The 24918-nt window shown below is 39.7% G+C and overlaps 1 protein-coding gene across 8 annotated transcripts in view; it reads left to right on the forward strand.

Annotated features, from left to right (window-relative positions):
- Window positions 1–24918, forward strand: part of Aig1 (androgen induced 1) — a 236252-nt gene that overhangs the window by 169383 nt on the left and 41951 nt on the right. For 6 of the 8 annotated variants that reach the window (XR_007345948.1, XM_048799249.1, XM_048799187.1 and 3 more), the window contains one exon: window positions 21976–22091. The exons of the other annotated variants lie outside the window; for them this stretch is intronic. Coding sequence is in view for 5 of the 6 variants with exons in the window: in XM_048799249.1 (XP_048655206.1) it covers window positions 21976–22091 (116 nt within the window). In the remaining variant the exon portion in view is untranslated. Of the gene's footprint in view, window positions 1–21975; window positions 22092–24918 lie in introns of those variants that run through there. 8 annotated transcript variants of the gene reach the window in all.

Genomic DNA, 24918 nt, shown 5'->3' on the forward strand with positions numbered 1-24918 from the left:
ACACACACACACACACACACACACACACACACACCAGACACTGATCCCTGCAGCTGGTATTTTAAATGCATATTTGTGCTGATGAGCTTCTTAAACCTCAACATTGGATTTTTGTTTGCCATCAATAAATTTCATTTGGAGGGCTGGGGATGTAGCCCAGCGGTAGAGCGCTTGCCTAGCACACATGAGGCCCTGGGTTCAATCCCCAGCACCAAAAAAGAAATGAATAAATTTCATTTTGATAGATTTAGATATTTTTCTTACACAGGAATTTTCAAGTTTTGCTTTAGTTATTGAACCCTAATCCAAGCAAAATCTTCCATGGGTGCCAACCAGATAAAAAGGGATCAGTTACAGCTGGAATGGAATGGGAAAGGGGTCCCACTGAATTGGAAGTATACTACCAATCCCGTATCTCCTTCACCCCAAGTGAACTCTGCATGGAGTTTCCCTCCGTCAGAAGTTTGCAGTGGCTTCTTGCCCTGTGTATTTAGCACTCTTTATATAATGGAATATCAGAAGAAGAAAAGAAATTATTACTTTTTAAAAGAACAGATTTAGCGGAGTCATATTTACTTTCTCTGACCATAATCACTTATAAAAATATCAGTAGCGGATAGGAAAATTAAGACCATTCTCATTTACCTTTTCTCATTTTCAGACAATGAGAGGGAAGGAGCTGGAAATCTTATATAGGATAATTGACTTCGGAAACATCTTTAACATTTTAACATTTTTAACCTCATTTCCCCCAAAAGAATACAGCTAGAACCACAGAACCTACATATTTAAGCCATCCTCTGATTCCCCGATGATGGAGAGCTGTTTTGTAAAAAATTATGACAAAGCCTCAATGTCAGTTTTACTGAAGTCACTGTGTCAGTTGCAAAGGCAGCTGGCATCTCCCACGGCCTTGGTCCATGCCTGATGGCTTTCAGGGAGTGCTCCAAGATCCTGGGGTCCCATCCATTCTGGAGTCAATACCAACCTGAATCACTAAAATTAAATAAAGTTTGAAATGGGTTGTTTTCTAATTAGAGAGATCTTGAACATTTCTAGGGAGTATAACTTTGAGAAAGAAAGAGTCTTTAATTGCCACCTCCCCAAAGAATTAAGAAAACCTTTAAAAAGTAAATCTCTGGGGGCTGGGGTTGTGGCTCAGAAGTAGAGTACTCACCTAGCATGTGTGAGGCACAGGGTTAAATCCTCAGCACCACATAAAAGATGAAATAAAGGTATTGAATCCACCTATAACTAAAAACAGTAAATCTGAAATTAGCAAAAATAAAACACTTATGAATCTTGGAGCATCTCAATGGAAACACACTGAGTGTCTGTGTATATATTTTTTTGTGCCTGGATTATTACAGTTAAGCATTTATATTTTTGCAAAGGGCTTTCTGCCTGCTTTGTTCATTTGATTGATTTTGTTTTGGTTTGGTTTTGGTGTTTGGGGGCTTTTTTGTTTGTTTGTTTTTTAATTCTACTAACATTTCCAGTTCCACTCGACAAAGAAATAAAATTGCCATATTTTATGTTATTTGCCCTAAGCCTTCCTGGTTTTTTAATATGCTGCTTCAGTTGCCAACACACTGACCTTTGTATCTGGGCTTGTCTGGCAGGCACTGGGCTAAGTATCATGAAGACACAGATAAGCCCTGTCCTAGTCATTGGCATAGACCATGGTAACTCTTCATGAGTTCTAGTTCTCACTTATGCCCAGTGATGTCTGTGGAAAATGGAAACAGTTCTGAGAGCATGCACTTGATTGAGAGGCTGAGTTCCTACTAACTGTTCTTTGCTTCCCACCAGCCCTCAAAGTTAAGTGTATCCGGGTTCAGTGGGTCATGCTTTTTCCAATTGGAATTTCAAAGGTTAAAGAAGAAGGAGGGAAGAAAAAAGAAACTAATAGTACAGAGTACCTGTTACATGGAAGGCCATGGGTTTAATCCTCATGACAGTGCCATAAGAAGAATTATCCCCATTGACAGATGAGGAAACCAAGAATGAGAAAAGCCAAATCAGTGCCCAGGGTTCTCCAACTTTTGTGACATCAATCATATTTGAATTTCAGTTTCACTAAAGACAAAGGCCAGATATTTCTCACTTGACTGAACCACTTCTGTGTAAATGTTGTAGAAGGTGGGCCATGAGTTTTCTTATCTAAATAAAGACAAAAATATTCGGGGGTCTGTCGTTTATTCTAGAGTAGTGAATGTGGCTGAACAGATTCAAATGAACTTACGTTCATTCAGCCCCTTTATGAATTGTGAACAAGCAACAGCACATGATGACTCCAGTCATCAACAAAATTAACGTTTGCCTGACTCACTGAGGCTGAATTAAATGTGATCCCAGTCCAGAGATTTCTTCTTAGCCATTACTAACATTAAAGAGAGTGATGCCTTCCATTCTTACCCATTCCCCTTTGAAAGAACTCGTAACAACCCTTTTTCAAAATTTTTTCTTTTCTTACATGCTTCTTACCCTGAAGGTATTTCATGATCTTGAATGGCAGAGAAAAATCAAGGAGGACCATGTCAGTAGAATGGAGGAAGAATCAAGAAAGAGGTTGGCATAACTGAGGCTAAGAGACACTATAGAGTTTATAAGTGAAAACTTTAGTTGGTAAATGAAGGCTTAAGTTGGTATTTGAGAAAAAGTTGAGGAAAAGATCTCAAATTCAAAACCCAAGAGTTTAGATTGGATAATATGGGCTAGTAGGATACATGGACATTTGCCTTCTGTCCTTATTATCTGCTGAATGACCCCCAGTGTCTCATTTGAGCAATTGCTTGGATAATTAATAGGGAGCCCTGGAAGAACAGAGATAGTTAAAAAAAAAAAAAAAAAAAAATAACAGCAACAAAAAAAGAGCTGATCATGGATTTACTCCAGGCCTAGGGCATTTGAGCTGTGTAAAGTTTCAGTATCAGAGGATTTGATCAAGATCTGGAGGTCAAATGAAAAATTATTTCTATAGAGTTTTTGGACCAAAGTTGTCCAGGAGAGACAGTGAGATTCTCCTACTTCTCAAAGACACCACTCTCCACTCCACCCCATCAGTTCAATATACATCCTTGTGCTCAGTGTTTAGTAATTGAAATTTCATCCTCCCATTTATTCATTCATTCATCCATGATCACAGATTCCTTATATAGGCCCATTAGTTCCACTTTATCTCAAGATCACTGAGGAATCTTTGGGGTGCTATTGTTGCCAGGGAAAATCCGGGGAAGACTACCAGAGTGAGGAAATGATGATGATACAAACACTGAATGCTTACTTTGTGCCAGTTTCCATGAGGAATGCTTTATATTTATAGTCTGATTTAGTCCCACCATTAGCTAGATATTCTTTTTTAACCCCATTTTGTAGCTGTGTCAACTAAGCCTTAAATAAATTAAATATCTGGCCCAAGCTCACAAAGCTAATAAATGCAAAGCTAGAATTCCAACCCAAGACTAACTTTAGAGCCTTCCCCCTCCAATTATGCTTCCCATCTCATCCCTGCAAAAACTTCCAAATCATTAACGAGTGTATCCTGCTCAGAGAAACTCAAAGGGGGCCCAGTGTTTCCTGTTGCTCATTCAAACGAACAACATCAAAAAGAATGTCTTTCTCTTAGGTTTCAGCTCTCTAGTTGAAGGAAGGAGGAGGAGAAATTAAAAGGAAAGAGAGTCCCAGAGTATCAAACACACAAGCAAACAGCCTGGAGATGAACCTCACTGTAACCCACAGATATCTGGTGTTCCCAAGTATCGAGGAAGGAGGAGGGAAAGCATGGTAGCTCTTTGGTGTTGGCATCTTCCATCTTGTGAGAAGCTGTGTTTGAGTGAGTCATGTGAATTCTGTGGGCCTTGGCCTCAGCAGATCAAAGCTTCCCCCTGAAAAAGAGTTTTGGTTAAATGTCAGAATTTATAAGGGGGGAAAAATAGGGATAATAAAATTTAGAAAACACACACAGATGATAACCCTTACCTTTCTTCCTTGCAAAGTTTTTTTTAAAAAAAATGTTCGAGTCCAATCAGAATCACCACCAAATAGCACCTACCCCAATGGATTGACTTCAAAGAATTTTCGTTGCCACTAGGGAAGAAAATCTTGGATTCTGGGATAAGCAAATAGTTAGTTTATGGTCAATTTCTCTCAATGATTATCTTTCAGAAAACATGTGAGTTATGAGGAGGAGTATCGAACTTACTTTGCTGTTGAAAAATAAGATTGCATGACATTTTCCAGGTGCAGCTGCTAAGAGACTTTCAGCAGTAGTAGCTCAACCAGGGATGTTCAATGAAACAAGTAACAGAAGGCAGCCTTAAGAATTTGCAAGAGGAAGTGTTTTCCTAATATTACTTAGCAAAAACAACTCAACGTTAAATCCACTTGAAAATTTAAGCTGTGCCAGGGGAGGGTTAAATGGGTCTCATAATCCATGTAGCACAGGAAATAGTAAATACTTCATGTTGTTAAAACAGGGTGACATCATTTTCAAGATACTTTTTTCTTTGGAAAATTGAAATCTCCATCTGCAAGTAAGAGGTAGGAAGAATTATTCGCTGTGGGAGAAACTCTGAAATGCTCACAGCTCTGCCTTGTGTTCAAGTGGCAGCTGGAAAATAAGAAGTGCTCTATTTTATCTCATCGTTTTTTGTTTTTTTTTCCAACTGCAAGGAAAAAGGGGAACAGAGAGGAAAATAAGGAGATTCTGAGAAGCCATTGCCTTTAAATGAAGGAAATTGCTGCCAAGAGTCACATTAACTTACTACTTAATAATATATGGGTTTTAAGGAGTATGGATTCTCTGGGTTTCTAACATGGTGGAAGGGATTTTACACAGGATTCAACAAAGGCAGAAAGAGCCAATATACATCGAAACAGAACTGAAAATTGGAAGCTTGTTTTTAACAAAAGATTTACAATTTAACAAGTGGAAGATCTTAGAAATGTGCAACATTAAGGTCTCCATTAGATTCCCGGAGGGCCAGTCCAGGGATGGAAAATCGTGTGGGGGACCACAGATGAGAGCCACACTATTTGCAGTTTTCTGCCTAACCGTTGTGGTCACGTTTTCAAGTTTTCAGTATGTGTCCTTATTGCAATCCTTTCTAATCACCCCCTTCACATTCCTCCTCAATCAAATCTGCATGGCTAGCCTGAAATATTCATAAAACTCACGCCAGAGATGAGCAGGAGGATAATAATCAAGTTGGCAGGGGAAAGCCACAAGGAATATTTGTTAGGTCACTTGTGTCCCAGTAGACCGACTTGAAACTTGGAATGACTCCTTTGGCTGCGACTGTGTTTTAAAGAAGGGAAATCAGCTCAGCGCATCCCCCAGGTCAGCCCAGTTGGCTTTGGCTTTTTAGTATTGCAGATTCTCATGGCTTACCTCGGCATTGCTTATGGTAACCAAGCGTGTTTAAATGGTCCCCTAGCAAAGCAAATAGATCCAACGTTAAGCTGTGCCACTTTTATTTAATAGCTTCCCATTATTGTTTTCTGTGTCCTGATACCTCACTGGGTTTTCTTCCTTTTTTTTTTTTTAACCACTTAAGCATCTCTATCCTTTTTTCCCCCCTGATTGCTGGAATTGGCCAGCTTACTCTTTCTCTTACTGATCTTCTCAATTTTTATTATAAGCCCTGATCTGTTTCCTCATATCTCTGTGTTTTCTTAAAAAATTTTTTCCTAATGTTTCATTAGATATATGCCACATTTTCTTTAATGTATTCTTTTAAAATTTTTATTAATTTATCTTTAATGATAATGGAATACACATAAATTTAAGAATATTTTGAAAAATATGAAAACAAAGAAGAAAGGAAGAATCCACTGTGAACATTACAGTTTGTTCCTTTTAGACTGTCTTATGAATAAGATTTATAAAGTAAATGATGATACAAGTATCCTTTGATGTTCTTTGATGTCTAAATATGAAAAATGAATACTTTTCCTAATATATTTTAATGGTTGTATAATATTCCACTGATCAGCAATATCTTAGTTTAAAAACATCATTCCCTAGTTGTAGATCTTTAAGATTGTTTTAAGTGGCGTTAGGGAAAACATCTTTACTGAGCTGAGCAGGATGTGTGTATCTTGTGTTTGTCTCTTTTATTTAGGCTGATTACTACTTCTTTAGCATAGATGCACAGAAATCGAATTACAATTCTTGGAAAGGGGCTTAGCACCTTTGACAAGAGGGTTAACTTGCTTTCAAAACTGGTTGTGGGTGTTCTGTGTCTGGCATTCACGAACATGTGCCTTTCCTTTCATTCTCGCGTCTCTGAATACTTTTAAAAGTCTGCTAATTCAATATGTGAAAATGGTATTTCACGTGATGGCAACTGCGTATTGGTGTGAGTGCGTGTATTTCCATGTACTTTTGATTTTCGTCAGCCATTACTCATGAATTCTTTCGCCCCTTCTTCACCCTCTCATTATCTCGTGCTCTGCTCATTTCCAATGCTTATCCTATTCCCTTCTGCTAGCTTCTCCCCCACCCCGGAGTTATTTTTGTAATTCTCTTTTGTCTGGTGTCCAGTAACTTGTGGGGCAGAGGGACCCAAATTGCATTTTAAGATCATTTTTATGAGTCCTTCTCAGCAGGTGACGTCAAGGCCCCAAGTTCTCTTTTTGTCCCCCACTGTGAGAAACTGATTGGCAGCTGATGACGGGCAGGGCACTAGTGCTTGGCACTCACAGGAAGCCCTGCAGGAGGTGCCCAGAGCCATGACAGATGAAGTGTGGCCAAGCCAGCACAAGGTGGGGGACCAGATGTCGCCCGATTATGTTCCATTGAAATCCAAACAAAGCCCCAGATTCAGGATCATTTCCTTGAGACTCCCCAGTTGGAAATTGGAACCCATCCAGAACCTTGCAACAGCTGGTCTCCCCAGGCTAGGATTTATGTGCCTTGCACAAAACTTTACCTGTGTGTTATTGATTGGTTTCTGTAAAGCAATCAAACAATATTTTGAAGACTTAAAGCATACTTCCCTCTGCTGAAAATAAAAAGATGTCATATATCACTGAACACACAGCAGACTTATTGTCGGCTTGGGAACTCTGAGTAAGATGTGTCTTCCTTTTTATTTATGCCACCCATGTTAACCTTGAGGCCATGTCCTGACGCTTGCTGCTTTGCAATGACAATGCTGCACTCTTGTTAGGAGACCAAGCCACCCTCTGGAAGTAAATTATAGAATAAGCTTTCAGAGGGAACCAACAGATGAGACATTGTGCTTATGTTTCTCATCACCCTGTTCATGTGGGGGAATCTGAAAGTCTTTCCAAAATCTCATTACTTATGACCATTCAGGTCATTTACATTTATGCCTTTCTTCTTTCACAGGAAGGGGAAGCACAAGGAGGGAAAATAAAATGATAAACAAAAACTGCCCCACACCACACCAAAGAAAGATACTGTAGTTGGTTGTATGGGGCTGTAGGGAACAGGGGGAAGGTTTTAATTTGGGGGAAAAAAATCAATCACTTCTTTTTAAAATAATAGTCATGAAGCAACTTCTATTCATGTAATATTTAGCTAAAGGTGTTTTCCTGATGTAAATCCAAGAACTGTATTTCGTGGTTGCTGTAACTGGCTGCTCCTGCTGTTTCCACTCACCTGATAGTCTCCTGGTCCCTCTCCTCTCCCTCTCCCTGCTCTCCCTCTGGCTGCCTGACGGTCCTCAGCCCGGATTCTCAGACCTCACAGTGTGATTTTGCAGCTGAACCTCTCCATTAGAAACAAACAAAATAAATTGTTTCCATTCCCCAAAGGAATGTGCTAAAGCCTCTTTCCTCTTTAACATGGATGCAATTTAGGTTTGGCAAGAGCTGAACACAATATACCTCATTCGGAGGAGAAAGATTTCTGAGAGGGACCCTGATGGAATTAAGTGCCCGCTGGTGCTCCCTGTGAACTGAAAATGACAAAGTCACCAGGTGAGGCCTTCTACATCTGTGGTGTTTCTGCAGAATCCTCACCCACTCCTTCTCACCAAAAAAGGGGGAAAAAAAGAAAAAAGAAAAAGCATTAAGCACCTTTTACCATTTGAAAGTCCCAGGAGCCTGCTCCTTCCTGGCTGTCCTTGGGAGGCTGTGGAGTCAGCCCTTACAATGTGCATTTCATCTGCTTCATTAATCTTTAGCCCTTACCACACCAGGGCATCTAAATATCATTCAGTGACATTTCTCTTCGTTCCTGTGATTTAGAATCCTGTTTATCTTTAATGCTCCATAGGTGATGAATTAAAAGGAAACGAGAATAAGAATATGGCGAATTCACTGCAGGTGTTAAGTAGAAATCCCATGAGATAATCTGTTAGGAATTAATCATAGTCTACTTGAAATTTGCTCAGAGGGTAAACCTTCAGTGTCATTCTCTCTCTCTCTCTCTCTCTCTCTCTCTCTCTCTCTCTCTCTCTCTCGCACACACACACACACACACTCTAACTTACTTGAGGTGACAAATATGTTAATTAGATTGATTATGGTAATCATTTCACAATGTACATATATATATCAAAATATCAAGTTGTACACCAATTCAATTTATATTTGTCAACTATACCTCAGTAAAAATGAAACAAAAAAAAAAAGAATTGACAAAGGGCAGTACTATGATCAAGCACCAATCTAAGCACAGCTAGAAAGAACAGGACTTCAAGGAACATGTCCATGAATCAAAAAAGTGACCCAGCTCTTGTCAGCGTCCTCTCTTCTTCCCTTCTCTCTCCTATTCTCATCTACATTTTAAAAACACCTCCTGCAAAAGGATCTGAAGGATCCCAACATCTTTGTTCAAATCTTGGAAGCCATATTGGCTTCCTCCTCACTGGAGCAGTGGCCACTGGGTGTGTTGAGGCCAGAGAAAAAGGTCCTCTGAGGCCATTGGAGGAGGACTGGTTTGCTAGTTTGTCTGCCTATAACTGGAAGGACACCTGATGATATTATTATTATTATTATTATTATTATTATTATTATTATTATTATTATTATACCAGGGGTGCTTAACCACTGAGCTACATCCCCAGCCCTTTTTATGTTTTATTTTGAGACAGGGTCTCACTAAGTTGCTTAGGGCCTTGCTAAGTTGCTGTGGTTGACGCCTGATATTCTTAATGCAACCTAGCTTTTCCTAGCCATTCCTTATTCTTTGATCACATTAACACATTTATCAAAACATCTATTGAATCAGTTTCTGCTTTAGACCATTCTACTTTCATAACCCAGAAGTGGCCTCTCCTTTCACAGCACAGCACAGGGCTTTTCTATATTCCTCAGCTCACTTCATTCCTAGCCCCAGTATTCTAGGAACTGGCTGTTATTCTAGTCCATCCAACCTATAGTGTTCCTCATCTTAGACCAAAAGTAATCTTTCTTCAGACTTTTTTCTCTTCATCCTTTCTGATTCTTGAAGTTGAAAAGATTCTCAAGGCTTCAAGTGAGTCCTGACCTCATCCTGCTCGCTTCTTGAGTGGCTCCCAGATGGCTTAATTCATGACCAGGAAAGTGAGAGGATATGGGGTTAGTAAGATATGGCTGGAACACGGGACTGAAGACAGATTGAAGACACATGCTGACCCCCCAGTTCTCAGAGGTCCAGTCTCTGCTAATGAGGAAGGCTCCTGGTGAGGAGACACATATTCCACTTACTTCTACCAACATGGGGCTTTTTCTGTTTGCCTAAGTGATTATAGAATGGGGACCTGACTTCTAGGATCAACCAAGGTGGAGATGGGGATGGATCCAGGGTTGTGATTAAGCTTTCAAAAAGTATCTCTATATATACAACTATTATTTATAAATATGTAATTTTTTAAATGTGTCTCTACCCCTATCAGGTTACCAAGGCTAATGAAAATGTCAGGTTTCTTTGATTCATCTGAACTTTGTGAGCACAATGTCATAATACTGTTGGTCCCATACTGATTTGAAGCTGAGATCAAAAATACATGTCTTTGATTAATGATATTAAAATAGGGAGGACTATGGCAATATATATGGCTTGGGAAATAAAATTGTTTAAAATATTGGCTTGTGCACAAAAAAAATGATAAAAGAAGGCCATAAAGAGAAATCAAGCTACAGTTGGGTAGTGTGACCTCATTATGAAGCTCAGAGCCTATCTCCCTCCAGCCACCCCTCCTAAGTGCACTGCCACATGGCAAGTTCATGTCTCTGCAGTGCAAGTGGGAATGGTCAGAGTCCATTTGCTGGAGTTTGGATTTTACAAGGAGAGGTTCAGACTGACTGCATCACCTGGTTTGGTGGTAACATGTTTGATGGGTGCTGTGATGTCCCTTATTTGGGCACCAAAAGATGTACTACCCAGGAGCTGAGAGTGCTGCATGCAGGTTTCTGCTCTCTGCTCTCTGCTCTCAGCCTCCTCCAGGACCAGCTGTCATCTGGAAAGAGCTGCCTTGCTGAAGAGCAGGCCTCCCTCTCCTGTGGTAGCCCATGTCCCATAACTGGTCCACCCTGGGGTATGAAGACCTGATCCACTTATCCCAATCTGGGGCTCCTTGAAGGGCCATCACACATCTCAGCTGATGATAGGGTCAGTTGCCTCATGGGCCCACTCTCTGGGCTGATCACACTTCCTTCTCCCCTCCCAAAGGTGTTGATCCTAATAACCCTCCCTAAGAAACTTCTGTGTGCTGATTTCCATCTCAGATTCTGCTTCCCAGGGAACCTGACATAGAGTAGTATGTAAAAAGGTGATGTAAGTTAGAAATGATTTAAAGGACAGGTGTAACAACCATTGAAATGAAAAGACAGAATTAAGTGTTGGCAAGGTGCAGAATAAGTGAAACTCATACTGCTAGAGGGAGGGTAAATTGGTACGATCATTTGGAAAACTTCGACATACCTGGGATCTCCAAATACCTGGGATCATGTCCTATGACGTAGCAATTCCTCTTCCCAGCATGTGCCCTAGAAAATTGCAAACATGTTCACCCAAAGAATAAAGCACAGGAACAGAGGTTACAGCATTCTGAATATACCAGTCTAGAAAGAATGTCAGTGCTATTGACAGTAGAATGAATGAGTACATTGTGTCATGTTCCAACAAAGGCATGCTACTCTGCAATGAAACCCTGCAAATCCACACTGCAACCTGGGTGAGTCTCACAGATAATGCTGAGCAAAAGCAGCAAGGCACAAAAGAATACATACTGTGTGGCTCCACTTCTGTGAATCTTAAGAGCAGACAAAACTGATTTTGAAGTCAAAGACAGAATCATGTTTAACTTGGTTGGAGGATATTAATAGTGACAAGAAAGGGTCTGAGGGGATATTCTGGGGGACTTGTAAGGCTGTATCTTGGTCCATGGATCCATGATTATGGAAGTGAGTTCACTTTGTGAATATTCATTGATCTTCTGGATAGTGATTATTTGTGCACTTTCTGTATATATGTCATACTTAAACTGAAAGTTGACACAGTGAGGGAAAGAGGAAAGAAAGGCAGATATAAACTCTACAGAAGTGTATCATCAAGGATGTGGGCACAAATTTTCCAGACTTGTACAGGACTTACACTGTCCAGTGCTGCAGGCTCTTAAAGATGAGGGGTCTGAGGTCCAGAAGAGCTCCAGCTGGTTCCAAGTTACATAACCAGCTAGTGGTGAATGACATCATGGGCCCATCCTCTCCCTATATCAACCCAGTGATCAGAGCTCTTGTGCCTATTAAAGTCCCCATTCATTTGGGCTCAACACTGACCACACAGTCATTAGGGCAGCTTAATCAAGGCATGGAAGGTATAGGGAAATACATCTTGAACAGATTGGGAAAGGCATAGGAATTGGATGTACCAGGGTAACAGAGATGTTTTCCTTTTCCTATGGGTCTTTTTCAATCCGTTACCTGCTGTCTGCTCATCCACACTTCTGTAACCATTGACATTGCTTTTTGTTGAAAGTCTGTCACTTACTCTTTGCAAAGACTAGGGAGAAAAAGTTTTGACTTGTGAGCTGAGTTGTGTCTTCTGTCTTGACTTTCTCCTCTAATCTTTGGGAGAACATCTGACTACTTTGTTCTTTAAGAACTTTTCTGAGCCTCTATTAGCTGATTTATATGTTTAAAAAAGTGCTTCTCTAAGAGCTTAAATTTTGTTTAATAGGTTATTGAGATGACCTTGGAGATTAAAACTGAAATCTTCTCAATTCCTTAAGTATGTTAATTTGTGAATGTGCACCAGTATGTGCTTCATGTGTTCACATGTGTGTTGTGTGTATACATAAGCATAGATATGTACTTAGGGTATATTTGCATATGTATACATGGATGTCTGCTTGTGTATGTATGCATGGGTGTGTACCTGACAGTCTGTTTGCATGGATGTGCATTTGTGTGTGTGCATGAGTGTGTGTGTATGTGTGTGTTTTCATGTGCTTGTGAATTTCTTTTTATGGGTATATGATTGCATGGGTGTGCATGGCTGGGTATGATTGTATATTTTTGCATGGGTGTGTGTTTGCATAGATGCATGTACTTGCATGGGTGTTTGTATACATTGGGGTGTATTTGTGTATGCACATGCCCGACTGTATGCACACGCACATTTCTCTATTAATATGTTGTCATTTGCAGGGTGCATGTCATTCTCTTGAGATTCATGGCTCTCTGCTTTCGATTATACCCAGACTAGTCCAAAACCCCTCTGAACTAATCCTAATCAATTTGGAAGCCACCACACTCAGGCATGAGGCTGTCAAATGTGAGTGTTTGCAGATGTCAGAGCATGGAAAGCAAGAATCCAGGAGGACAGATCAAGGCTTAGTCACTGAAAAATACATGCCAGTGCATCCCAGCTCCAGAGTACCATCATAGCCCATAAGAAAAACTTGTCATGACAGCAAATCAATAACTTCTTGGAGACGATTCGTTTCTGAAATATCCCTGATTAATTATGCCAGTGCACGCTTGGCAACAGTACTTTGCTCCAGATTAACCTAATGCTTTTTGCATGAAGCAGGATTATAACTGGTTCTCATAAGTCAAATTTGACATTTCAAATCAGGCTTTAAAGGTTTGGGTTGTAGATTTTATAATGTCTCCATGTCAAACCTAATTGCTCTTATTGCTGCTAGTAGACGTTTGCCAATCAATCAAAATAACATTTATTTTATCATAAACAAGAGTAAATTAGAACCATTTGAAATCATTGTATTTGAAGACTCAGTGAAGAAACATTTTAGAACCTTCAAGTTTGCACTACACTGTGATAGAGAACTCTGATGGTGACATTATAAAATTTTATGGATGTGTGTTACTATTTTCACTTCAAAAAATTAATGCCTCTACATATTTTGTGAATATGCAGCTTTAATTTGGCAATTTATTCCCATATGAATATGATTTGGGTCAAAATAGCTCCCTTCCCTTCTGTAATGGACAGTTATAATTTTTGTCTCTTAAAGATAAATATATTTTGAAATTTACTTATACATTGCATTCAGGAACTAATTTTTTAATTCCACTTCAATTACAGGGGCATTTTTTTTCCTAATAAAAGCTAATGGAAAATAAGATTCGCTTAAGGGAAAGTCAGACTAATATGTTCCTTCAACAAAAGCCAAGCATATTATGGTCAATTTGGTTTGTTTCTTCTCCCTGCAGTGCCTCAATGCATTAGGGTCACCTTTCGTCAGGCTAACTAGAGCCAGCATTATGAGGTGTCTTACTCCGCCTTTTGTATAGATACAGATAGATAGAAAACCTTTCAGTGCCATCACATAGGTATGTAGTGAGAACACAAGTAAAAATAAGGAATTTTTTTTTCAGGGACAGGGTTGACATCATGGAATCTCATTTGCCAGGTTATTTTGAGGTAACAGATTAACCCTGAACTCTCCCTGGATTTGCACCACAACATTTATTTCTCATTCACATAGTCTGATGTCATCCAGTTGATTCTCTGGGTAGCTCCCCTCCAGGTGGTGACTCAGGAATCCAGACCATTTCCATCTGTGGCTCCATGACAACACATGGCTCCAGGTCAGTATGGCAGAGAAGAAAGCGAACTGAGAGTAGTCTTTGAGTACCCTGGTCTACAAGTGTTCACATCTGTTCTGTTAACATTAGGCTCATTGGTCAGAACTAGACCCCTCAGTGGCCCTTCCTAACTGTAAAGATGCAGAGACAGGTGAGCGACGCTCTCTGATGGGCAGAAATGATTCTAAGTATATACCAGAGAGAAAACCCCAGTGTCAAGGGATCTCTGAGAGTAGAACAGGAACATAAGCATGAAGACTTGAGGTTTCTTAGCAAAACAAGAACAGTTACCAGTGCAGAGTGATATAAGACTAATCTGGAAAAATAGGTTGAGTCTCATAGCAAAGGCCTTTGAACACAATTGCCAAGAAACGGATTGAAGGTAGTTGAAATGCTTTAAAGAAGGGAACCAGATGATTAGGATTGTGTTTTGAGAGCTGTCCCTTGACATTAGAGGGTGCTGATGTATCTGGATGAGTGAATTTTACAGAGAAAATAATTTCTGAGAAACAGGCGATTAGCATTAAAATCCTAGTTTCTTATTTTTTTTTAAATTCCAGAATTCTCTTAACAATAAGTTTCATTTTCTATAATTTCTCCCCAAACTTGCCATTTTCTCCTGATGTTTAAGAAAATATTCCAGTGCTTTCAAATGTTACTGACTGCAGGAACATCCAGTTCAGTGTCCCTTTTCCCTTACCTTCCACCTCTACTTTATCTGGCATTGAGGTTCCTTCCCTCCTGCTTCTCCTCACTCCATGGCCCAAAATGCTTGCAAAATACTTTTGAGTAATAGGCCATCGAAGACAAGAAAGGTCGTACAAATCCCAGAGGGTGCTTCTCTGTGACAGTGACTTGCTGTTACTCTCACTCCTTCCTTTCTCCTTATGTGAGGTCCTCAGTGCCCAGGGGATTTGCCCTGCAACATGAGCATAAAGATTGGCTTCATACTTAATATAGAAGCCATTCAGCCCTTCGCCCCTGGAATCTTTCCAACCTGAATGGCAGGGGGATGAAAAAAGGTTCCTGACTCCTTCTTTCAAGCTCCACCATGAGAGAGTTACCCTGATAGGCTCATGTTCTCCCCGTGCTCCATAGGCAACGTGGCATCAAGGTTCAAAGGGTGGTCTCAGAAGCTGAAGATCTCCCAGGTCTGAGCCCAAATCTACCACTTTCCCGTCAGATAAACCTGAGCAATTTTCTTACTTATTCTTTGCTTCATTTTCTCTAAAATGGAATTGATGATGATGATGATAATAATGATAAAAATAACAACAAAATATACCTCAAATGATTATTGTTAAAATTGAATGAGTTTTAATCCATATAAAGTGCTACAGTTGCTAGCATGCAGAAAAGAGATCACGCAGAATAACTTCAATTATATTTGCATGTATTGAGTGAGCCGCTTTTACTATAGGATCTCATACATGCAACCCTAGTGAATTGGCTCTTTTCAAAGGTGAAAGACTTCAAATTTGTATCAGACTAATTGAAATACATTTCCAAGAAGAATAGTTCATTAGGGGCAAGAATCTTTGTTCTGGAATAGATTTTAAGATAACTGGGATAGTGAGTGACATCATAGTACAAGTCCAGTTAGTAAAATATTTATTGAATGAATGTACAAAGGAGCTTGAGAAGCAATGTGTCTCAGTTGGAGCACAGTTTCTGAAGTCACCCAGATTTGATGTCAAATGCTGACTGCACCAATTAGGAGTTCTTTACTACCTTTGCCAGTCAAACCCTTGTTTTGCTATTTCCTTGTACATAAAATAAAGGTACAAATAACTACTGCATAAAGATTGTCATGAGAATTAAATATGATAATAGTTGAAATGTCTAGCATGAACTTAGCACAGTAGCTAAGTAAATGGTAGCTCTTCTTATTTATTCTACATTTATGTGCATCAATAACTAATGGAGGAAGCATTGTAAACACAGACGGATGAAGAGTCACATTCCCGTGTGTGCCTGTCAAATATTCCCAAAGATACAGACTAGTTTTTTGTACTTTTCCCCATACATTGTTTTCAGTATTGTGGTGTTTATTAAAGGAGAAAAAAGGAAAAAAGAGGGAAAAATTGTAGGTAATCAGGCTGAGAAAGGTATATAAGGTAAAAGACTGGAGAGGAGGCCTGAACAAAGTTGTGGGGCACATGGAGCCCTGTCGTTGCTGAAAGACCTGCAGGACAGAAGATCAGACAGGGGAGCCCATGGCAGGTAGATCCGCCTCTCCCTGCTCGTCCTCCACCCCACCTGACCTTTCCACTATTTATATACAAACGTGTTTCTCTTACCTTGTACACCTTAACAACATGGCAGGAGCAGTTTGGCAAAGTGCACACCAGAACCCTTGGTGGTTTGCCTTCTGGTCACCTCACCTAGCCAGTCTTCATCCTCACACTCTCATGGGCCATGTCTCCATGGTGGACCATCACTCACTTTGACTTCTTCTTGTCCTGGTAGATGAATTCCTTCCTTTCTGCTTTGTAATCCCCAGTCACAGGTAAAAACCCAGCTCAAATGTCTCCTGTTGTGTGCAGTCTTTCCCTGACCCACCCAAGCAGAGCAGATCCGTTAGGCCCTTGCATGTCGGCCATCTGGCTATAGCCCATCATGGTGTCTGATTTTCTGAAGAAGGCAGTAATTAGAGAGATAGTCTATAAGAAGGACGAATGCTAATTGTCAGATGTCATGGGAGAAGTAAACAAAATAGGTCCCTCAAAAATCACTGTTACATTTTATGGTACAACATGGGCCATTTCTGGCATCCCATTCACAAAAAGAATTCCTTATTTGGAAGGAATATTACACCACAATTGGAACCTCCCAATAATGCCACGTCCCCTTGGCACCTCATGGCCACCATCATTAGGAAGATTTTGCAAGAGGTATTTACTGCCCTCCAGTCATACTAAAAATGCTTTTTAAATGCAAAATAATAGTCCAGTGAACCATGTCCCTGTCCTAGTGTAATTGTTTCTGTGATGCATAGTTTGCCCTTAATTGCAAAGATATGTGTGTCTTTGTTTATAATATGTGACATTATTTGATTTATTTGGCCTAATTATAAAACCATATCCTAATAGTTGTTGGGGCTAAAGTTAGAGCTGAATGAATCCCAAATTTAGTACTTAGGCCAAAAAGAGATTGGGAAGTACCTGAGACCACACAGACTGGCAATGCATGTTGGTTCCATCTGAACCTGAGCTTTTGACCCTGGGTCACAGTTTTTCTAACCTCATTTTGAACATGAGCCTGGTCATGTGTAAAAAGCAATTCAATCCCACTTGGCAGCTGTCAGAAACAGACACCCAAAACCGCACCAAAAAGGCATAATCAAAAATGTTCTGGAACTTTCTAGAGAGATTCTACATCATATTTACAGGCATGACCAAACAAAAACTAACACCTCAGCTTTTAGGAGAGGGAGTCCCATGAGGAGGTTCCATTCTGGAAACTTCTGCAGAAAAGGACACTATAGTGTTTGAGATTGGCAGCTCTCTGTCACTCTAAACATTAAAACATCTGTACTAGGGAGGAAGTGGCTGATTTGAACTGATAGTGGAATTAATCACAACAGCTTCAGGATAAAACATTTGTTCATATTTTCAGAGGTAAAACTTTAGGTTCGCAGCTGAGCCTGTATCGTTTTTATTTCCAAGATGCCTAGATGTCATCTCTGTCTCTCTGTAAGAGGAAGATGCCTCACCAACAGATTCTAAATTATTGGTCCCAAGGGAAGATCCACCCTAATTTTGCACAGGCCCCCACCCTATATAGTGTTTTCCTGTACTCATAAAGCATTGGACTTTTGGGAGAGCCCAGAACTTTGCCCAAGATTGGAATCAGCCAGTGTTTTGTGATATCACTGTTTTCTGATGTCACCCCTTCTATCACTTTAAATATTACTTTGCTAATGCAATGGGCCTTATTTTAAAAACTGGGAAATTCCTTCTTATTTTATGTACAAATACAGATTTCCCATTTTTAATAGGATAAAAAAAAAACAAGCATCCAAGTTACAACCTGGAGTGTATGACTTTTTGCATCCTAGGGAGGCTTTTCATATTATTTCCGTTTGTGGTGGACCTCATGGAGACTCTTTCTCACCCCATCTTCTCTGGGAGGCCCTGTCATGTCTCCAGCATGCCTGAAACCTGGGTGCCCATAAGACTGCAGGTACACACTGACACACATGCACATATACGCAGGTGCCATGCATACCTACACAGCTGTCCTTATATTTTTGATCATTAGTTGTCTTAGGGATATCAGAAAACCTAGATGTCCTGACAACTGTGAAAGCAAAAGCAAGCTTGCTTGGTGATCTGATGCACCCTTTACCATGAGCACACTCTCAGAGGCTGCCTGTGTCCTGCTGATGCAGAAAAGTGGACCCAAGGTTGCCAGCTCTGTTACCCAACTAGGCTGGTCACACCTCATATTCAAAACCAGGCTTTGCCTCCAAGGAAGAAATTATTTTCATATGGTACAGGAATACCATCCTCCTATTGAAAAACAAGAAGTTTTAGAGAGAAAGAGAAAGACAGTCTGGGGTCTTACAGCCCTTCCAAGTGTACCTCCCATGACCTAAGGGCCTGTCACTAGGCTCCACCTCTTAAAGGTCCACCTGTACTCCCAGGATCAAGCCTCCCAACACAGGATCCCCTGGGAACAAGCCACACCAAAAACCACAGCAACAGTCTATATAAAGAACAACCCAATACAAGTCTTGGGAGCCCCCACTGTTTACCCCACTGTTTATTTCCTCTCTTTATCTAAAGTGAGCCTACACCTACCTGAGAATACTCAGGTTTTAAATAATATTGGGGCGAGAGGAAACAGGTGTTCTTGATTATGTCTCCAGTCCTCTGTAACTGTCATCACACCACTAGAGGGTTCTGACTTTATAGTAGCCCACTTTGTCATTTATGATTATTCAGATAATCACAGGAAGTAAGGATGAGTAAAATTAATTTTATTAGAGTGAAGAACTTTTTGTTCCTTGGGGGGCCAACCAAAAAATAGTTCTGGTCTGTGGGAAACAATATACGTGATCTTCAATCATGCACAGGCTTATGATTCTAAGATTATTCAACTCTGTTATATTTGAAAAATACAATGCTAAGGCAAAAAAAATGGGATTTGGAGGCAGATTCAAAACAGATCTGTCTTGAATCCTCCCTCTGGATCTAGTAGCTGAGTGATCTTAGGCAAAATAATTAACCTCTATGATCTTTTTTTTTCTCATCTACAGAATGAAGTTAATAATACTCACTTAGGAGAATGTTCAGAACATTAAGTTATCTCAACAAATATTCCTCAAGTTCCTTCTAAGCGCCAACAAGGTCTTTTCTAAGTACTGCAAATGCCACAGTGAATAAAACATAAGATTTCCATTCTTGTGCAGCTGGTGGTCTTAAAAGGGAACAGACCCTTTCTATCCTGGTCCTTAAGTCTCTGAAGCAGTGTTGCCTAGAAATGGATTCAAACTGGATTTCTTGTACCTAGAGTTCTAAAATAACTATCCCTCTTGCTACCACAGATGTGGAGTTATAGCTTAGCTGCTAAAAGTTACTTAAAATTCAAAATGACTGTCTATAAAGTTTTACCATCTTTTTAGTTCATAAAACTTTAGACTAGGGCAACACTTGCAATAAATCTTTGGTATTATGTTGACTTTTGCTAGTAGATGCTATTTACAAGTAAATATGATTTACATTATAAATGTTCAGAGGAGAAGATAAACATTCTTTAGTACATGAAAATTCTGAATGATAAGAATGGTCTAGAAAAACTTTCCTCCTTAGTGGTTATGTCACTGATGGAACAAGTTGTTCCTTTTTAGTGTTTCAAGGGTAAAGTGATCTACAAAGATCTTCCTTTTTTAAAGTAGATTTTTCTGCCTGCCATCAGTAAAGTGCATCCTAACCCTGTGCTGATTGTCAGCAAGTAGACTAGATAAAATAATAGTCACTGGGTAACGAAGGATATTTAGGTTGATCATTTGAACTAATATAAATTTGTAGAAAAATGGGTTCATTTCTACTCATTTTGGATGGCAGAGGCAGAACTAAGAAATACCTTAATATGAATGAGCTCAAACTAATATCATTCTCATTTATAACCACATGGGTTATCAGAGTCAACATTATCTTCAATGTAAAGGTTCGAAGAATTTTTTTCTATGTAAGGTTTGATAAGAAATGACCTTATTGCTAGCTGTATTTTTAATTTTACACAGTGAAAGTATTGTTGCTATCTCAAACTGTTGGTAAAATTCCAGACCAGTGTCATCTGAGGTAACTCGATTACAATAAAAATACAAGAGAATGGTTCTTTAAAATGCATTTATCTTTTCTGTATTAGCACATATGTGCATTTTGCATGCTTCCATACAGAGCTAATTATACTGTTTCAAAACAATAATGATAGTAAAGAAGATAAAAGATGAAGAAACATAAAGCTACCCAACTGTGGGATCACTCTCCTGACATCCTTGGAATGCCACTCTAATTACTAATGAAATGGCACTTAGAACAGTTATCTAGAGGAGACTGTTGAGGCTAAAAAATAAGAAATCCATCATTTTAATATTTCTTTCAATAACAGTTTTTTTCTATTTTGTCTATGGACATTAACAATAAGTTGCTCCAAAGATGCTTACCTTGATATCCCCAGCATGTCTTTGACCTGCCAACACCTACCTGCCACCTGGCTTCATTTTTGCTGAAATACTTGTTATGAGTTTGAAAATCAGGACATTAAATCGTCTACTTTTCTTTGCATATGCAAACAACACAGCATGAGCAGGACAAAGATTCTTCCATGGCTGTTCAGGAGTTACTAAATAAAATTCAGCCCTGCCAACAGATCGATTTTCAGTCATTTCTGCCATCTTTGCACTTTTAAGAAACTCCAGAGTTGACAAGTAAGGATATATCCTGACACACTTTTATCTAAGAAGCTCTTGGAATCTTATGTCTAGCTACCATATTTCAGTACCAAAGAATATTTTGGATCTCAGAGGGATTGAAGAACTTGAATTTCCTTCTTACCCTTTGGGTAGATACATTTCATCTCCATTCTGGTCCCTTGTACTTAGTATATAGAGTAACCACTGGATCAGAAAGACCAAGGGAATGTTCCACTTAACTTCTTGGGATTCTGCCTTCAAACATCATATTTAAATCCATGTACTGCTGGTACATACTGGCAAAGCTTTTTGGGAAGCAAATTTGATGTTGTTTCCTAATCTGATGCTCATACACACATAATTTGGCAGTAGGTGTCAGTAGCTTTAAAATCTTCAGATACTTTAACTCCAAGGAAATACTTAAACATTCAGACCTTCAAAGAGTTCTATTTTAAAAAGTTGATAATGACATTTCTAATAAATGAGAAATTGAAAATCCTTTACTGTCGATGCCCAAGGACAGGAATTGGTTAAATAAATTTTAGTACATCCACATAATAGAGTTGTAAGCAGTTATGGTCAGGGATGGTGGTCTAGAAGAATTTCTAAAATGGAATAACAAAAATTCTCATGCTACAATAGTGTGATAAAAATCTAAAACTAAATTGCATGCACAGTATGATCTTAAAGATATATAAATAATATGACCAAGGAGGAAAAAAACAACAACCCATCCCCCCTAAATGTTAGCTATGGTTATTTTTGTTCCATTTCTTTTTGCTCTACATCTTTCTATGACATCAAAATTTCCTATCATGGACATCAAATAAAACAAAATTTCAAAAGTTAAGATACAGAAGAAAAACGGAGCAGTTGCTGTGGGACATGTTGTCATGTCTTTCTCCCTCTCTGGCATGTTATATACTTTCTACTCTGGCCCCTTCTTGGGAATTTACACTGTTCATTTTCCTACTGGAGAAAAAATACAACTGTAGAAAGGCAATGATAAGAATCTGTGTCACCTAGTCTCTGTTCTTTTGCAGCACACGACGGTTTTGCCCTTTATATTAATCGAGATGAGGACATCGCACCATCAGTATCCCAGCAGGAGCAGTGGACTCACAGCCATATGCACCTTCTCTGTGGGCTATATATTATGGTAAGGACCGTGCCTGCTGGGCCTTCATATTGTATGAGATTTTGCACAGCTAAATTTGGGCACATATTGCATTATGGATATAATCACTAACAGATTCACACTGTGTGCCTCATTTGGTCCAAGACCTGGGCTTTGTCTCGTTTCCCCAGATGCTTATATTTTTAGAAAGTATATGCCAAACCTCACACAGCAGGAATTTGTTGAACAATCCCATGTAAGCAGTGGTTCTTCCAAGGCTACATTTTTTCAACTCTTTTTCAAACTAAATGTTTTTCTTGGACACCAATTTTATAGCTTAAGGGCTTTTTAGCTTGGGATTTTTTGTTGTTGCTTTTGTTGGGGGTGGGGTGGAGAAATTGCAACAAACATGAAATAAGGACAGAAGAAATGACCTCTTAGAACAGCAACTTTAATAGGAAGCGAGCGAAAATGTCCATTTTTCTGAATGTGTTTAAAACTTGTTCCAGAGTTAGCTATTACATATGGAGTGTGTTTAATTGTTTGGGGGTTGAATGTTGGGGTACATCAGCCACAAGAAATCTCCATGTGGTCTATTGGACACAGTGAAGTCCCAAGAGTAAGGTGACAATTTTATCTGATAAGAGTTTTTGCCTGGCAAGTTTACTTCACATTAATTTAAGTTTTTATCATGTTTTAATACTTCAAAATTTATTTATCTTACCGTAGAGGAGTACTAATTTCTCTTTATAATTCCACATCTGCTTTGATATATTAACACACACATACTCCTCTTGACTGAGCTGTCCCTCCCACCAGCATTTCTGTCTCTTGAGACACTTTTGTCCTGAGTTCTGGGTCACCATCCCCTCCTCTAAGCCTGAAGGACTGGATAATGTTCTTCCAAACACCCCACAACTGTACTTCATCCCGCCAAGAGCCCAGAGCTCTTTGGGAGGCCCAGTCTCCATGGAGCATTTTGCTTCATCCAGCCTAGAAATATAAAATAAAGTACAGCCAGTCCAGGACTTCACATACTATGCATAAACAATCACATAATGCCCCGGATCTGATCAGAAAGAGAAATTGCTACTAGGAAGTCACACTATATGGCTGGATCCAAGGGGTATCCAGATAGTGGACCCCAAAATAAACATGCAGAGAAGTTCTTTCCATCTGATACTCCATCAACTAGTAAGGAGCCGTTTGCAAGCACTGGGAAAGAGTCCTAATTACTTTCCGGAGTTGGTTTCCTGTTATTGTTGTTGATTGTTTGTTTTGTTTTTCTGCATGCAATACCTTAAGTATTGACTTGATCTGATAGAAAAAGTCCAAAAGATCACAGATGAAATGTGATTAACATTATGTATTGGAAATGAACTTCCCTGCTTTTTACATATGAACTTGATATTCAATGGCTGTTCCCTTTCAGAAGAATCGAGTAGGGAAGCTACAGTCACTGCAAGGATGCTACTAAAGCTCAACATACCTGAAATTGCCTTTAACATTAGCTTAAAAGTCAACCTCTCATACCCACACCTCCACCTATGGGACAGGCAGGTTTTGCTCTCTAGAAACCGTGGTATATGTCTGAGGGTTCATTTTTATCCTATTCAGTTTTCTTGTAAAGCCCCAGAGGTTTTAGGAACTGTGTTCTTTTTGATGGCCTTTCTTCGACTGTGTATACAATCAGTCCATGTTCCAAAGAGGCATGGGGGAAATACCACACAGTCTTCATTATAGACCCCCAATATCCCTCATTACAGTGAAGCATGACTCATGCTCTTGTGCCAAGTGAGGCTTGCCAGCTCCATGTACTCCCAAGCAAACCAGTACTTGTTTGGTCCGTGTGTTTGCATTAACCAGAGAATTCCCTCAGATTTGTTCTGAGAAAGATTTCAAAGTAGGCATTTTCCTTTGGTGTTCTGCCCCAGGCACTCATAGCCATGCCAAGAGCTGAACAATGCCTCTCACGTCATGTCACATTATATAAACCCAGAGATTTAATTGTTATCAAAAAGGCACTGGCTTTTGCTCCCTTCTAGACTATCTCAGAACTCACATACCAGTAACACAACAGCGGAAGTTTCCGGATATGAAATCTTTGGATAGCATTCCAGTGTTGGAACTGGACATTCTGGAACCCCATGCCAAGATGAAGAAAAAATAAAGCAGTCTTCTTATCATGTGCTAATTATAAAATAAGTAGATCTCCTTTATAGTACTGAGTAGGGTTGAGCTGACTGTGTACCTCGGGGCTGCGCGCCAGCACATCCCCTTCTTCCCTCAGATACTAACTGGCTTTCAGTTTCCTCCCCATTGAAAGCTATTCCTTTCTTAGGTTTGGAGGAGGAGAGCCTGGACTTTCCCTCAGTGTTGCACCCCTGAGCTCCCACACTCAGTGGCTCCATTTCCCAACTTCGTCCCAGTCCTCCCCAAGCTTAACACCCAAAGTCCATCCCAGGTCCTCTCATGACCATGTCTGCCTACCCACCAGGCTGCTTTCTCCATCTACCCAAATGTTTCAGACATAAACAACCTTCTGTTCACTTTATGGAGAGCTCTTAACTCTTTTCCTGAATCCTTATCCTCCAACATCATTTCCCAGATACTTCTCTGCACCCTATTGGTAAGGTTTCTCCTAATAAATGAGAGGATCCTATTGTCTCATGCTGCATACAACACAGAGGTCCCCTTGGTTATTCATATGACAGTGATTATCAAGGTTCGTAGTAGGTACCGTTCTTCTGAAGTGGACACCATGCCAAGTACTTTTCAAATATCACAGTATCGTCCCTCCAGGAGACCCGTGGGATGGGCATATCTTGCCCATTTCACAAAAAAAAAAAAAAAAAAAAAAAAAAAAAAA

The sequence above is a fragment of the Marmota marmota genome, unplaced genomic scaffold, assembly GCF_001458135.2.
Source record: "Marmota marmota marmota unplaced genomic scaffold, marMar, whole genome shotgun sequence".
In the NCBI taxonomy this organism is placed as follows: Eukaryota; Metazoa; Chordata; class Mammalia; order Rodentia; family Sciuridae; genus Marmota; species Marmota marmota.